Consider the following 14,581-nt stretch of genomic DNA (forward strand, 5'->3'; position numbering starts at 1 on the left):
CTCATGGCAACAGGTAAAACAAGGGCAAGGAAACCTCCTGTGATTACCACCTACCGCCCTCCCTCAGCTGATGAATCAGTACTCCTCTATGTTGAACACCACTTGGAGGAAGCACTGAGGGTGGCAAGGATACAGAATGTACTCTGGGTGGGGGACTTCAATATCTATCACCAGGTGTGGCTCAGTAGCACGAGTACAGATGGAGCTGGCTGATTCCTAAAGGACATATTTGCTAGACTGAGTCTGCAGCAAGTGGTGAGGGAAAAGCCTACTTGACCTCGTACTCACCAATCTACCTGTTGCAATGCATCCTTCCATGGCAATTTTGGTAGGACTGACTACCATACAGTAGTTGTGGAGATGAAGTTCAGCCTTCACATTGAGGATACCCTCCATCATGTTGTGTGGTACTACCATCATGCCAAATGACTTCAATCAGATCTATCAACTCAAAATTGGGCATCCATGAGGTGCTGTGGGCCATCAGCAGCAGCAGAATTGTATTTAACTACAATCTGTAATGTCGTGGCCAGGCACAGCTTTCACTCTACCATTACCATCAAACCAGGGTATCAATCCTGGTTCAATGAAGAGTGAAGGGGGGCATGCCAAGAGCAGCACCAGGCATACCTTAAAAATTAGGTTTCAATCTGGTGAAGCTACACACAGGACTAGTTGCATGCCAAAGAGCAAAAGCAGTATGCAATAGACAGAGCTAAGAAATTCCATAGCCAGCGGATTAGATCTAAGCTCTGCAGTCCTGCCACATCCAACTGTGAATGGTAGTGGATGATTCATCAACTCACTGGAGTAGGAGGCTCCACAAATATTCCCATCCTCAATGATGGTGAAGTCAGCATATCAGTGCAAAAGTTAAGGCTGAAGCATTTGCTACAATCTTCAGCCACAACTGCCAAGTGAATGATCCATCTCGGCATCCTCCTGAGGTCCCCAGCATCACAGATGCCAGTCTTCAGCCAATTTGATTGACTCCACATGATATCAAGAAATGGCTGAAGGCACTGAACACTGTAAAGCGTATGGGCCCTGACAATATTCCTGCAATAGTACTGAAGACTTGTGCTCCAGAACTAGCTGTGCCCTAAGCCAAGCTGTTCCAGTAGAGCTACAGCACTGGCATCTACCGGCAATGTGGAAAACTGCCCAGGAATGTCCAATCCACCAAAAGCAGGACAAATCCAACTGGCCAATCACCGCCCCATCAGTCTACCCTCAATCATCAGCAAACAGTGTTATCAAGTGGCACTTACTCAGCAATAACCTGCTCGCTGACACTCAATTTGGGTTTCGCCAGGCCCACTCAGCCCTTGACCTCATTATGGCCTTGGTTCAAACATGGACAAAACAGCTGAACACAAGAGTTGAGGTGACAGTGACTGCTCTTGACATCATGCGGCATTTGACCGAGTGTCCAAAGAGCCCCAGCAAAACTGGAGTCAATGGAAATCGGTGGAAAATTCTCTGCTGGTCAGAGTCATATGTGGCACAAAGGAAGATGGTTGTGGTTGTTGGAGGTCAATCATCTCAGTCCCAGGACATCATGGCAGGAGTTCCTCAGGATAGTGTCTTCGGCCCAACCATCTTCAGCTGTTTCATCAATGAGCTTCCCTCCATCATAAGGTCAGAAGTGGGGATGTTCGCTGATGATTGCACAATGTTCAGCACCATTTGCAACACCTCAGATACTGAAGCAGCCATATTCATATTCAGCAAAACTTGAACAGGCTTGGGCTGTTAAGTGACAAGTAACATTCCTGCCACACAAGTGCCAGGCAATGACTATATTCCACATGAGAGAATCCAACCATCTTCCATTGACATTCAATGGCATTGACATCACTGAATCCCCCATTATCAACATTCTGGGAGTTACCATTGACCAAAAACTGAACTGGACCAGCCATATAAATACTGTGGCTACAAGAGCAGGTCAGAGGCTAGGAATCCTGCGGCGAGTAACTCACCTGCTGACTGCCCCAAGCCTGTTCACCATGTACAAGGCACAAGTCAGAAGCGTCATGGAATACGCTCCAATTTCCTGAATGAGTGCAGCTCCATCAAGGTTCAAGAAACTCAATGCTATCCAGGACAAAACAGCCCACTTGATTGGCACCATATCCACCACCTTCAACATCCACTCCCTCCACTGTGGGCACACAGTGGTAGCAGTGTGTACCATCCACAAGATGCATTGCAGCAACTCACCAAGTCTCCTTTGACAGCACCTTCCAAACCCACAACTGCTACCACCTAGAAAGACAAGGCAGCAGATGCATGGGAACACAACCACCTGCAAGTTTCCCTCCAAACCACACTGATCACATCCTGACTTGGAAATATATCATTGTTCCTTCACTTCCACTGGGTCAAAATCCTGGAACTCCATCCCTAACAGCACAGTGTATTTACACCACATGGACTTCAGTGGTTCACCACCACCTTCTCAAGGGCAATTAGGCATGGGCAATAAAAATGCTGGTCTAGCCAGCAACGCCCACAAGCCATGAAATAAAAAGTGTGATTGTAAATATACAGTAACAGTATATATAGTACATTTATACTAATATCTTCCAGCACTAAAGAAACATTTTGCAATGATTTTTGTGCTTCACTATAGTTAAAATAGATGCTCCTAAAGACCAGTAATCTAAGAATGCAAATTCTGCAAGAAGCATGGTCAAATTTTGAAGACATTGAAAAATATTTATTATATATACAATGTCAAATTGTGGATAAAAATGGGACTGAACTGATGATTTTGCTTTAGAAAAATTGCAAATTTTAGATTACTTTAAAGCAGTTTATTATGATTTTCATGTAACTGTTGACCTAGCAAGATGTGGCAGTCAGTTGTTAAATTATAGTCAACCAATATCTGGTATACAAATGGTTGAAATTCTGAATTGTAATAGTTTCAATTTAAACCAATCTTTTCATCTCTGTTAATTTGCACTATGTTATTATCCTCGTATTCCACAATTAGTGCCTCTGCAAAACCAGCTGGTTTATGAGTTCTGATCAAGAGAATTAGGTAATATCCATCACTTCACACTTTGCACACTTCAAAGTGTGAAATGTACAGGGATTGCAAAGCTGCAAATTGATGTTTACTATGGAATCATAAACATCAAATATTAATGATGTTTGAGGAGAAAAAGTAAACTTGCAAGGCAGAGATAACACAACGGACTTTAAATTCTACAATGATTCCCATTCCTGCAGTGCACTTTGCGACTGACAATAGCAGACTCTCACATCATCTGAAGTGAGACTGATACATTTTGCTTTAAAAACGTGGCCTATTTTATTGGATTTCAATCATAAAGATAAATACAGCACCATGTTTAAACAGGTCTACAATTACCTTGATCATACTTGATCATACAGATCTTATCCCTAACATTTCCTGAATGCTCATTTTAAAAAATTAAATTATAGGATGTGGGCATAACTGGCAGGATCAGCATTTATTGCCCATCACTCAATTGCCCTTGAGAAGGTGGAGGTGAACGATCCTCTTGAACCTCCATAGACTGTGTGCTGAAGATACTCCCACAATGCTGTTATGGAGGGAGTTCTAGAATTTGACACCAATATTTCAGCAATATGCCCAGAAATTGCCAGGCAGGAGTTTGTATCATGTTCAGACAAAAATTCAAATATTACCCCTAACTTCCTGTCTCTACAGATGTTGCTTGATCGGCTGAGTGTTCCAAATATTTTCTGTTATTATTTCAACATTATTTCATCTACAACAACCTGGACCATGCATTGTGAGAGTAGTTGCATGCAGGTTTCCACAAAGAATTGTACTGTGTCACTCTTGGAAAGAGTTATCCAATTCAAGCCACTCACCCATTCACTTCACACAGCCTTGTATTTTTTTCCCTTTTCAAGTATATATCCAATTTCCTTTTAAAAATTATATTTGACGCAAAGCCATATATATGAATAAACCACAATCTCTATTCAACATCCTAGGCAAACTATAAAATAAATAGATGGCCTTACTGTACTCCTGCAACTTCAATTCAATGTTGTGAGTTATATGGATAAAAGTGATTGTACACTGTGACCAAAGTGACCTATGTACATAAAAATTGTCTACATGTGAACACTTCATAAATAGACTTTTGGTTTCAGCATTTCGAAATCACCAAAAGTCACAAGCAGCAGAAGATTTTATGTGCTTATTATTGAAGCACATAAATGGTGAAGCTGAAATCTGGAGCATTCCTGCACAGTCACATACACATCTATACAATATGCCTTATAGGTTGAAAACTGTGATCAATTCTTATTGTATTGTGCCTTTGTACTTATAATTATTTCAAAATGCAACAGAGGATAAGGAGTGACAAGCATGGAAACAGAAGAGGATCCAAATTTTCCACATTCTGATCTTTCAACAGCAATCAGCAGTCCAGACCTACAGTGCAGTAATTTTCACAGTATGGTGGCTCAATTTAGTGAATGGGCATCAGCAAGTTAAAATCTCTGAAACCTTTGCATGCGTATTGTATTTTGCAAATTTGTAGCTTCTAATGTCACTCAGCAAGACTTTTTTAGTTAATGTCATCAATTGAAGACTACTGTTCATTGGCATTAGTTAGTGGAATTTATTTTAACTATTTGCTTGTGTAATGATTCTTTATGTAATCATATTAATCTGGAGACCAAAGTAGAAATAAATTAATCATTTCTGATTATTCATGATTAATTTTAGATTATTGAATGTTTTGTTGGATACTGTTGTATCGCTGGAGTATAAATTGCACTGAAATATTTAAACAGAATAAAAATCTAATTATCCATGATACAAAAAGCCTGTACTTTACAGTTTTGTACATTGCTAATCTAGTAAATTACAACAAATCGAATTCAACACGCTGATATGACTAATTTTTCATCAGTCACAGACCTGAAACATTAACTCTGTTTCTCTCTCCCCAGATACTGCCAGACCTGTTGTGTGTTTCCAGAATTTTCTGCTTTTATTTCAGATTTTCAGCATCCGCAGTATTTTGCTATTTTGTTCTGATATGACTATACCATTATAGATATTATGGAAAAAGAACGTTAAAAATGAATTACAGTAGAGAAACAATTCATTGGAATCATAACTGCTGGTGAATATATTTTCAGGTAAGACATTTTAAACAAATCTTTGTTTTAATTAGTAATCAGTCCCTGCATCCCAAATCCATCCAAAAATATCAGCTTTGAAAAATAAGTAATTATTTTAATAGAGTACAAAAAGGATTTATACTCACCTTATGTCAATACGTTTTGTAAAACTTGCATGGTAAGAGTCAACAACAGATGTAAAATTTTAACAATGAAATCAAATTTTACCAAGTAAATCAACTCAACAACAACAAAAACCTAGTGGCCATCGCCCATAACCATACAGAGCACCAATGTTAAGACCCATCGATTTTTAAAAATCCAAGCTATTAAAGGTCACTGACCTGAAAAGTTTACTCGGTTCCTCTCTCTACGGATTCTACCAGATCTGCTGAGTATTTCTAGCATTTTCAATTCTTATTTCAGATTTTCAGCATCTGTGATGTTTTGCTTTTGTGCTTAAAAGAACATTGTTGTAAAGTGCCTCTGAAGATATTTATTTACACAAGTACCAACAATATAGCTGGTAATCCACTATTCCTTTGTTTTTCAGAGCAAATTAAATTTTTATATAACCAATAATAACAAAGATACACACTAAAGAATTGATTTAAAACGTTTGTGTATTAAGGTTTGCAGATATGTCAACCATACAGTGAAAATTTCTTTCATGGCCCAATGCTGCAAGAGGATTTCTCATAACGAGCTGTAAATGGTGGCTGCAGGGCTAGGCTTGTTGAAAACCCTCCAAAACATAAGAACATTGTTTCCTCAAATGTAAAATTGTTATTAATATTTTATTAGCATTGTTATAAGAAGACATTTAAAAGGAAATCACCATTGGAATACACCTGAAGTTTTCAGCAGAAATCAGCTTGTTACTGAAAGGCTTTAATCTAACTAGATGCATGTAGTCTCCAGATAGGTATTCAAGGGTGATATGGGTGCCAGTCAATTCCAATCAGCTCAATGGCAGCTAGTGGTGAACCTGACCGGCACTCTTAGCAATGATTTTACACTCTTTCTAGTGGTGGAGGAGAGGTATATTTCTGCCCAATATACCCCTTCCCTACCACCGGGACCACTGATTTTCCCTTTAATTGATACTTGGGAGGGAGCAATAAAAAAAGCAAAGTATTTGGAATGGTGGAAATCTGAAATAAAAATAGATGCTGAAAATGCTTAGCAGATCATTCAGCAGCTATGGAGAGAGCAAAACAGGGTTAACATTTCAGGTCGATGACATTTGGTCAGAACCGGAAAAAGTTAGAAATGTGACCAGTTTTAAACACGTATAGAGGCGGGGTAAGTGGGGGAGGGGAGGTTAGAACAAAAAAAGGTGGCGGGGGGAGGTTCTGTGATAGGGTGGATGACGGGAGAGATTAAATGACAAAAGGGTGAATGGTGCAAGGCAAGAGGAGCAGGGGAAAACAATGCGATTAGGTCACAAAAAATGCACTTTCTCTTCCGTGCCATGTTGAGGCGTTAAGTTTTTCTTGGCTCTATTAAGAGTTCGATTGGAAAATATTCTATTTGAATGGCAGATTTAACAATTCGTCTGACAGCAATTGCTTTACAATAACAAGTGGAAAAAAATAAACGCTCATCTCTATTCCCTCCCTCCACCCCCTTCCCTCCCACCACGAGTGACCTTCTGATCATACAAAGTTAAAAAAAGTACAATAAGTCATTAAACAATTGGTCCCACAATTCTAACAATTTCAGAAGAGGAGTAGTGGTACTGTTGCTGGGCTCACACCAAACTATTGTGCATTAGTTCGCCCGTAATGTGTCATGGAATCGTGCCGTTCTCCACAGTTAGTGCGAGGAGTTCAGACATTCAAACACCTCAATCACTACACGCAACAGTAACCTTTTCAAATACGTACATTTCAGACCCATGCAGGACAGTCAGAAGCTGTAATGAGTTAAAATATAGCCACCCCTTTAAAAATGGCGTTTATCAATAACAAACACGCAGTGCACACCGAGTTATTATCAACAACATTCTATCTTAATCAGAAAAATAAAGTCCTTGCCGTCAAATGTGCGGGTCGGACTCCGGGACAGGAAAATGTAAATGCAGCTTCTGCCTCATTTTTAAGTTAGACAGATAAATCCTGTTTTGCGTGCTGGACAAGCACAGTTATATCGCGGAGACGTGCATGTTTAGCAAATAGAACCACCTGATTAATGTCATTAAACCATATTTGTCCTTGTGCTTGGAAACTGATTTATGTTTACCAGTTTACAAGGTGCCTGCAGCGGAGGTAGGGCCATATGAAAATCTGAAACATTGCATCCACAGGTTCATTTGATCACGACTATGAGGCTCGCCGTCGGTAACGCAGTAATAAGCTGCCAAACATTTAAGGCGGTAATTTGGCCGGTAGGTTTATGAACAAAACACAACTTCCAATTAATGTTAGAAACCAACAGGTTTTCAAATTCGAACGGAATTCGAAAACAATTTCACTTGTGTACCATAACTCAGTTGGGATAAAATAGAAATGCGTCAGCAATTTACTGCGAATAAGATTCAGCCTCCTGGGTGCATAAAGCCGATTGCATTTTCACTGAAGATTTGCAGCCGTTGCGTCAAATCAGATTTGTGATTGGATTATGGTGCCCTCTGCTGGAAATAGCATCGCCATCTCATGTCAGTTCCACAACAATTGCATCTGGCAACGTGGCTCCCGCTGCAGGTACCCTTTCCAAGAGGTTACAACCGGCTAACTACCGGCTAGTGTTCAATTCATTGGTTTCTTTTTTTGCAATGTCGGAGCACGTTTTCCACAAAAGAAAGACCTTAAGATCTGCCATGATTTGAAGCAGCGTCTGAAGCTTATTCTACGAATTGTTGTGACACAATAATAACCTTAAATTTGAACATATCGTCAGGTTGCTCAGTGGAATTATTTATTGAAAGAAGCATTACTTACAATTTATCAAGGACAACTTTATTTACATTAAGATCCAGTTTCCTTTTTTAGCTTCTGGCTTCCCTGTACTGTATCCATAATCTGACGATGACACAGTGTTACCCGATCCCAATTGGATGTGCTTGCTGCAAAAGCTGGATGCATTGTTAAGAATAAAACAAAATACTTTTTTTTAAAAAATGAAACTCTCCAAAAGGTAGCTGAATAAAATAACCATCGCGTTCATTTCCTACTGATTTTGCAAGACTTCATTCGCCTGCTGTGCTTGAAGTCTTAGAAACTGCTGATGCCATTTCAGAGAGAGTAGGTTGTATTCAGGCAACATTTCCAAATATAAATAGTGGGGGTGGAGGAGAGCGACTCATTGTAAGACAACATGTTAAATTGGATTTAGTTCTGGAATCAGGCTTTTTTTTGCAAATTAACATGTAACTGCTTCCAAAGCTTCCTTTGTTTCCTTCACCTGCCGACCTGCTACCAACATACAATCTCTCCATGTCACTGCATAGTTTTAACACCTTTTATTATGAAAGCTTTACCAGACGCAGTCACTACATTGGGTTAACATTATTACCTTTACAATGATTGTTCACAGAAATTACAGAATAAATATGCGCACTTTGAAATCTTTGTGTGTGTCTGAGAGAGAGAAAACATTAAAAGTGCTTCTTACAAAGCTGTTAGTGGTGTAAGCATCAACATTGACGAGCTTTTTTTTTAAGAAAGTGCATTGTTTATAATAAAATCTTGGCGTCATATTCACAAATTGAAATCCTTAGATGCGTCGTAGAGTTTTTATACTCCCCTCTTGAATATAATATATATTTATATATATATAATATATATAAAAAATTAAATAACACTGAACGATAAAGCGTTGCAGTCACTTTAATTACCAAGTTTACTTCTTGTCATTTGAGCGAGTTACACCCCGGCAGTTTTACACATGCAGCAAAACTGCAGTCAATGTTTCACAGAATATGCCCTCGGCGTTCTTTTCGGTGAGAGAGAGCAAGAGAGAGCCATCATTTCCTGCCAAATAAAGTGAACAAAGTCGCTGCCAGTAATGAATAGGGTTTTTTTTCTTGTATGACCATCGATAACCAGGCCTCTATATGATCATAGATGGCGCAGTCAGTTCTCGTTTCCATAAAAAAATATGATTGATATCATTGCTGGCTAAAGTCTGCAAAGGCACTTCATTGAGTATGATTTGAATATGGCCTTTCGTCCAAAGCAACCTAATGAGGGGACGGCGAATAATTTCCCTTTACCTTCTAAACATGCTGTGTTTGCGGTTCTTTTCTGTGATGTGGTATCTAAAATCGGTATGATGTCTTCTCTAGTACTTCGAGGTAGTCTGGCTTAGTTTGAAGTTTGGCCCTTAACTCGAGGTATTCGCTTTGGGTTTGGTCAGGATATCCCCGTCCAGAAGAGCCAAACAAAATCGTTTCTTTAAACCTGGCATCTTGCTGTAAGTCAGGGTATTGCATGCCAGGAGGGTGGACATGCAGCTCTTTTAACTTGGGCACGGTGCCATAGAGGCAGTCCACAAAGCCAACAGTGTGAGCTGGTCTTTCTCTGTCCAACACACAGGGGTAAATCACCCCATTTTCTGGAAAATTAACAAAATCGTTAGTCTGATTGATGGTAACTATGGTATTAAGGTTGCTGTTGGACAGTGACATTTTCCATTCCTTGTCTTTCTCCAGAGTTTTGTAATTGGTATTATTTTCCTGAGTCTCTGAGAATTCCTCCTCCATCTCTCCCTCACGCGGTTTATAGATGGGATTGTTGCACATTTGCGTGACGGGGTGGGGGATGTAGTCGTAGACGTGGCTGGCTGCCTTCTCGGGTGAGTTGGCAGCTCTGTCCTCGAAGATCCTGCACTGCATTTGCATACCAGTCAAATCGACGTCCTGCCGTCTCCTGAAGGGCGATTTCTTACGCCTCCTAAGCACGAAAGCGAAGAGACCAGCTGCAATAAATACAGCGGAAATGAAAATGATCAGAAGGCTCAGAATAAGGACTGAAAGAGGAATGGCGCCACCTTGCGAAGAGAAACCAAACCCCCTGGTTGTGGATATCACGTTAGCATTCCCTCCGGAGCCAGGGAGGGGCGGAGAGGCGGCGGCATGCTTTAGTTCGGGACATAACACCTCATAGTCTACCATCTTCAAATCCACCCCGCGCAGGAGTTCCGGAGTCTCGCACAACACGCTGCCAACCAGTTTAACAGCGCTGATCTTTTCCACCCACTGCTTGAGAGCAATCAAATCGCAGGAACAACCCCACGGATTCTGGTTCAGGTCAATCTGCACAATGGAGTCCAGATGCTCCAGCACTCCACTCACCGGCAGATACAGAAAGTAGTTGTTCCTCAGGCTTAGCCTCCCCAGCGAGGTGCCCGTGAAAGCATCGGTTGGTAGAATTTGGAGCTCATTATTGTTAAGAAACAATAGTTGGAGATTGGGCATCAGGCTGAAAGACGCCGGCTGGATTTCTCTGATGAGGTTGTATTCAAAATACAGGTATTCCAAACTTTGTAACCCCCTGAACATGCCGGGGGTGAGACGTTCGATTTTGTTACCGTTCAGATATAGGGTTTTTAAATTCGGAAGATTCATAAAAGCACCATCTTGAATGTATGACACACTGTTGCTCCCCAAATGCAATAGATCCAAACTGGAGAAATTCCAGAAATCCGACCTGTAGATTTTCTGAATTAGATTCTCGGTTAAATACAACTTCTTAGCGTTCAACGGTCTTGGTATTAGTTCAGACATATTTTGAATCGCTTTATTTTTGCACTGTACTGTCAAACCCAAGTCATTTATATGTAGGCTACACGAGCATTCAGCAGGGCAAATGATAGGGATGGGCGGTCTGGTCTGGTAGCCTGCAACTCTCTGCTGAGTTTGCCCCGAATAAACGCTGCGCAGAGTTGGCTGTGCTTTTAAAGTGTTCGGACTCCTCGTTGCTTTTGGTAATTTACCTGATGTCTTGTATTCAACAGAAGAAGCGGTATATGTCACAGATAAGGACATAGAGGAAGGTTTGGTAGGCCACGCATTGTCGTTACTGGAAGCAAGCTGCGGAATCCCCAAACTGACTTCCACCTCCACATTAGAATGGATTGGACACAATTCACTCCTCCTGATCTCCCTCAGGTCCTTGCCGTGGAGATGGAACGGCGTTTCACAAGTAATTTCCCCTACAAGGACTGTGTATGGTATGCTTTCTAACCAAGATTTTAGTGGCACAATGTCACAGGTACAGTTCCATGGGTTTTCCTGTAGTTGAATCTCCATGAGGCGCCTGCCAATATATTCGAGCGTCCCCACGTAAGGCAGTGACTTTAACCTATTACCACGCAGATCGATGTGGGTTAAGGAAACCGCCCTGAAGAGATTGAGTGGGAGGAGGGGTATCAGATTGTCATTGATAATCAACACTTTCAATTTATTGAGGTTCCTAAATGCACCGCCGTCAATCCTCTTCAGCACGTTATAGTCGGTCTGTAAGTACTCCAAACTCTCCAAACCCAAGAATGTATCATTTCGAAAAACCTCTAGTTTGTTTTCGTGTAAATATAAACGTTTTAGAAGTTTCATGCCGTTAAAGGCCCCTGCCTGAATGTCCTGCAATGCGTTGTTTCCAAGGTTAATGGATACTGCGTTGGTTAAAAATAGAAACCCGTTCGTATAGAGTTTCCTCATGGAGTTTCTTTGTAGGTAAAGTTTAAACGGTCTTCTCCATGACTCAGTGATCTGACTGATATTTGTAAAACCTTTACTTTCACAGTGTATTTGCAAAAAGCTCTCCTTTTCCTCACAGTAACATGGCTCCATGCAAGGTTCATCTAACTCTTTCGAGTCCTCCATCAGTGGAATCGACGTACTCCATCCTAGAGCTATTGTGCTTACAAGGGTTATCCAGAACATCCTTATTTTTTCTGTTCAGCTGGAGGTACAGCAGCTCTTACGGTTGCCGCACGGGACCTCCTGGAGATGCAATGACTGTACATAGAAGACACGTAGAAAATGGCATTAGATTTTAGAATTCCCGTGAGAAAACGAGTGTGTCCTAACAAATTGGATTCATCTTTGTCAATGTATATATATACCCCGAATATACATCCATCCCATTAACTCGCAGCAAATAATTCTACATATGGAAGAATGCTATCCACCTGTACCAATATCTACAAAACAAAGAGCACACCAATATATTACAGCGATTCCCTGGAAATATGAAAGGCATTTGACAGTATCCGCCGCGCATATGATGATAATAACATTTCTGCAGTGCCAGTGACTGAAGATTGATTAGTGTTCCTCGTTTCCTTAACTGAATGATATTTTTACATTTCCTTTTCAAAGAGGCAAAGGGGAAACAGGCGAATTGCTGTTCCCTTTGAGAGAAAAATACGTCTCGATGTTTTATGATATTCAGTTGAGAGTGTCACAGAGAATTGGGTTACATCGTGTTTTGCGAACACACAAGTCCGTGTTGCCCTCATTTTTTCCTTGTATAAAGCACTCTGATATTTCAGAACCGAATCCAATCATTTGCACTCTCCAAACCAGAGTGGCAGACACAACCCGTCTGATTGCTTATGTGAAAACTCATTTACTTTGGGGCGGGGCGGGGGTCTATCAATTTGGAGGTTTATAAATTGCAACATATAAACATTCCCACATAACCGCCCTAAGTGTGGAAAGCCTGGAAGAAAAACATAGGTGAATATCATCGAGCCAAAATCTGATAATCTGACGGATTATCCTGGTACAAACGCATCGACAAGGGCCGTCAATCGGGATCCAGCCTCGAAAGGACGGGCTGAACTGCATCTATAGGTGCTGTAGTGGCCGAGTCTGCCCGCCGATTTTATTGGGTAGAATTAGAGAAAAGCCGGCTTTGCGCATAAAGATGGCATTGCATGTGTCTCTAATTTAATCACGAATTTGCTTATTATGGTCCCTCAACATCAAGGTGGAACGCTCACAGTTCGTCGGGATAAACATTATATAGATGTCTTTTTATCATCTTTGTCTGACCTAGACGATATCCAGTTGAACAAGTTCTGGGCTAACAAAAAAAAGGGGGGGAAATCCCTTGACCTGCGCTGGAGAGCACTGACAGCTCAATAAATAAACCCAAAAGGTTAATTACAAAGACTGGAAAATCAGGACAATGGAAAGGGAAGTTTAAAAATAGAAATTCCTCCGGTGATATTTAGATAAGGAGATAACTGATCAAGTGTGGTACAGGAACAGAGTGGAGGAGGGAGGGATGGAAACCGGGAAAGACGCGATTTCAGTAAAGGTATTTTAACAATCTGTTACTGTCTTAACAGCCAGATACAATCATAACATTATTCCATTACTGCAACGCCTTCAAGAAACCTCCCGAAAATGCCAGTTTAACACCCAATCAAGGGAATCTTCTAACATAATTAAACCGTGCATAAAGTCTCGAATACAGCAGTCTACTCACCCTCCGTAGTTGATTTTAGTGCAAGAAGTGAAAAAGAGTTGAAGATTTGCTCGAGCTGCCTCCACTCCCGCTGTTGAAGAGTCTGAGGAAAATGCCGACGTGATAGGAATGTAAGTGAATCTTTAGAATGCAGCTCGCTCTCCCTCCTGATCTCTTTCTCTCTCTCTCTCTCTCTTTCCCCGTCTCTCTGCCTTCCTCAATGATGGCTGTGAAAAGTCTGCCTCTCGCTCACCCCAAGCTGGACAGGACCGTTCGAGGCTGCTGCTGTCAGCCAGTGCACCAGCACATTTGGGATCCTCGATTGCATCGGAGAACCACTTGCCCCCCGATCAGGCTCTTGATTTTCTCTCTCTCTCTCTCTTTTTACGTCATGGGATGAGCTTTGAGGACTCACGGGTGACTGGAACGAGCCTGGAGGAGTGTGTGAGTGAGTGAGTGTGTGAGTGAGTGCGTTGTGGAAGGAGGGGTGGGAGGGGGGGGTGGAGGGCGGGGGTGCGCCTGGCACAATCCGGGGACGCGCCTTCACTTCTCACTTTCTGTCAAGGGGGGGGGGGAGGTGGGATCGGATTCCATCGGCTCGGTCCCTTCTTTTCCTCCCTGGGAGAAGAGTTCGCAGCGAAGGAGCGGCAAGAAGACAGCAGCTCCTAGAGCAGCATCCTGTTTAATGGGTCACGGACGGTTCCTGCTCGACTGGAGCAGTCACATACAGTCAGGCACAGATGCTGCGCTTCCACCAAGACACTTGACTAGAGATTAGATGCATTGTCCAATAGGCCGACGCCGAGCCGCTCTTCTCATGGTATCGCCACTCACCGCTTTAACAATCATTCCCCTGGATCTCACTCCCCCGCCCGTTAAAGCGGCTTCAGCATCCCCCATCCACCCCCCCCACGCCCCCTCAACTTTCAACAGCAGAGTGACGACAGGAGGCAGCCCGCAGCACCGCACTATTCCGCCTTTTAATCGGATTTATTTCTTTCACACTGGCGCGC

General features: G+C 41.8%; 1 protein-coding gene across 1 annotated transcript; it reads right to left on the minus strand.

The window, feature by feature from the left end:
* Positions 1 to 8,596: 8,596 nt before the first annotated feature.
* On the minus strand, positions 8,597 to 13,980 carry slitrk3a (SLIT and NTRK-like family, member 3a). The gene is made up of 2 exons (XM_078563787.1): positions 13,590 to 13,980; positions 8,597 to 12,109 (listed from the first exon to the last, which is right to left on the minus strand). Exon 2 carries the CDS (start codon positions 12,032 to 12,034, stop codon positions 9,410 to 9,412), a length of 2,625 nt encoding a protein of 874 aa, XP_078419913.1. The 5' UTR covers positions 12,035 to 12,109; positions 13,590 to 13,980; the 3' UTR covers positions 8,597 to 9,409.
* Positions 13,981 to 14,581: the final 601 nt, after the last annotated feature.

The sequence above is a fragment of the Cetorhinus maximus genome, chromosome 19, assembly GCF_964194155.1.
Source record: "Cetorhinus maximus chromosome 19, sCetMax3.hap1.1, whole genome shotgun sequence".
NCBI lineage: Eukaryota > Metazoa > Chordata > Chondrichthyes > Lamniformes > Cetorhinidae > Cetorhinus > Cetorhinus maximus.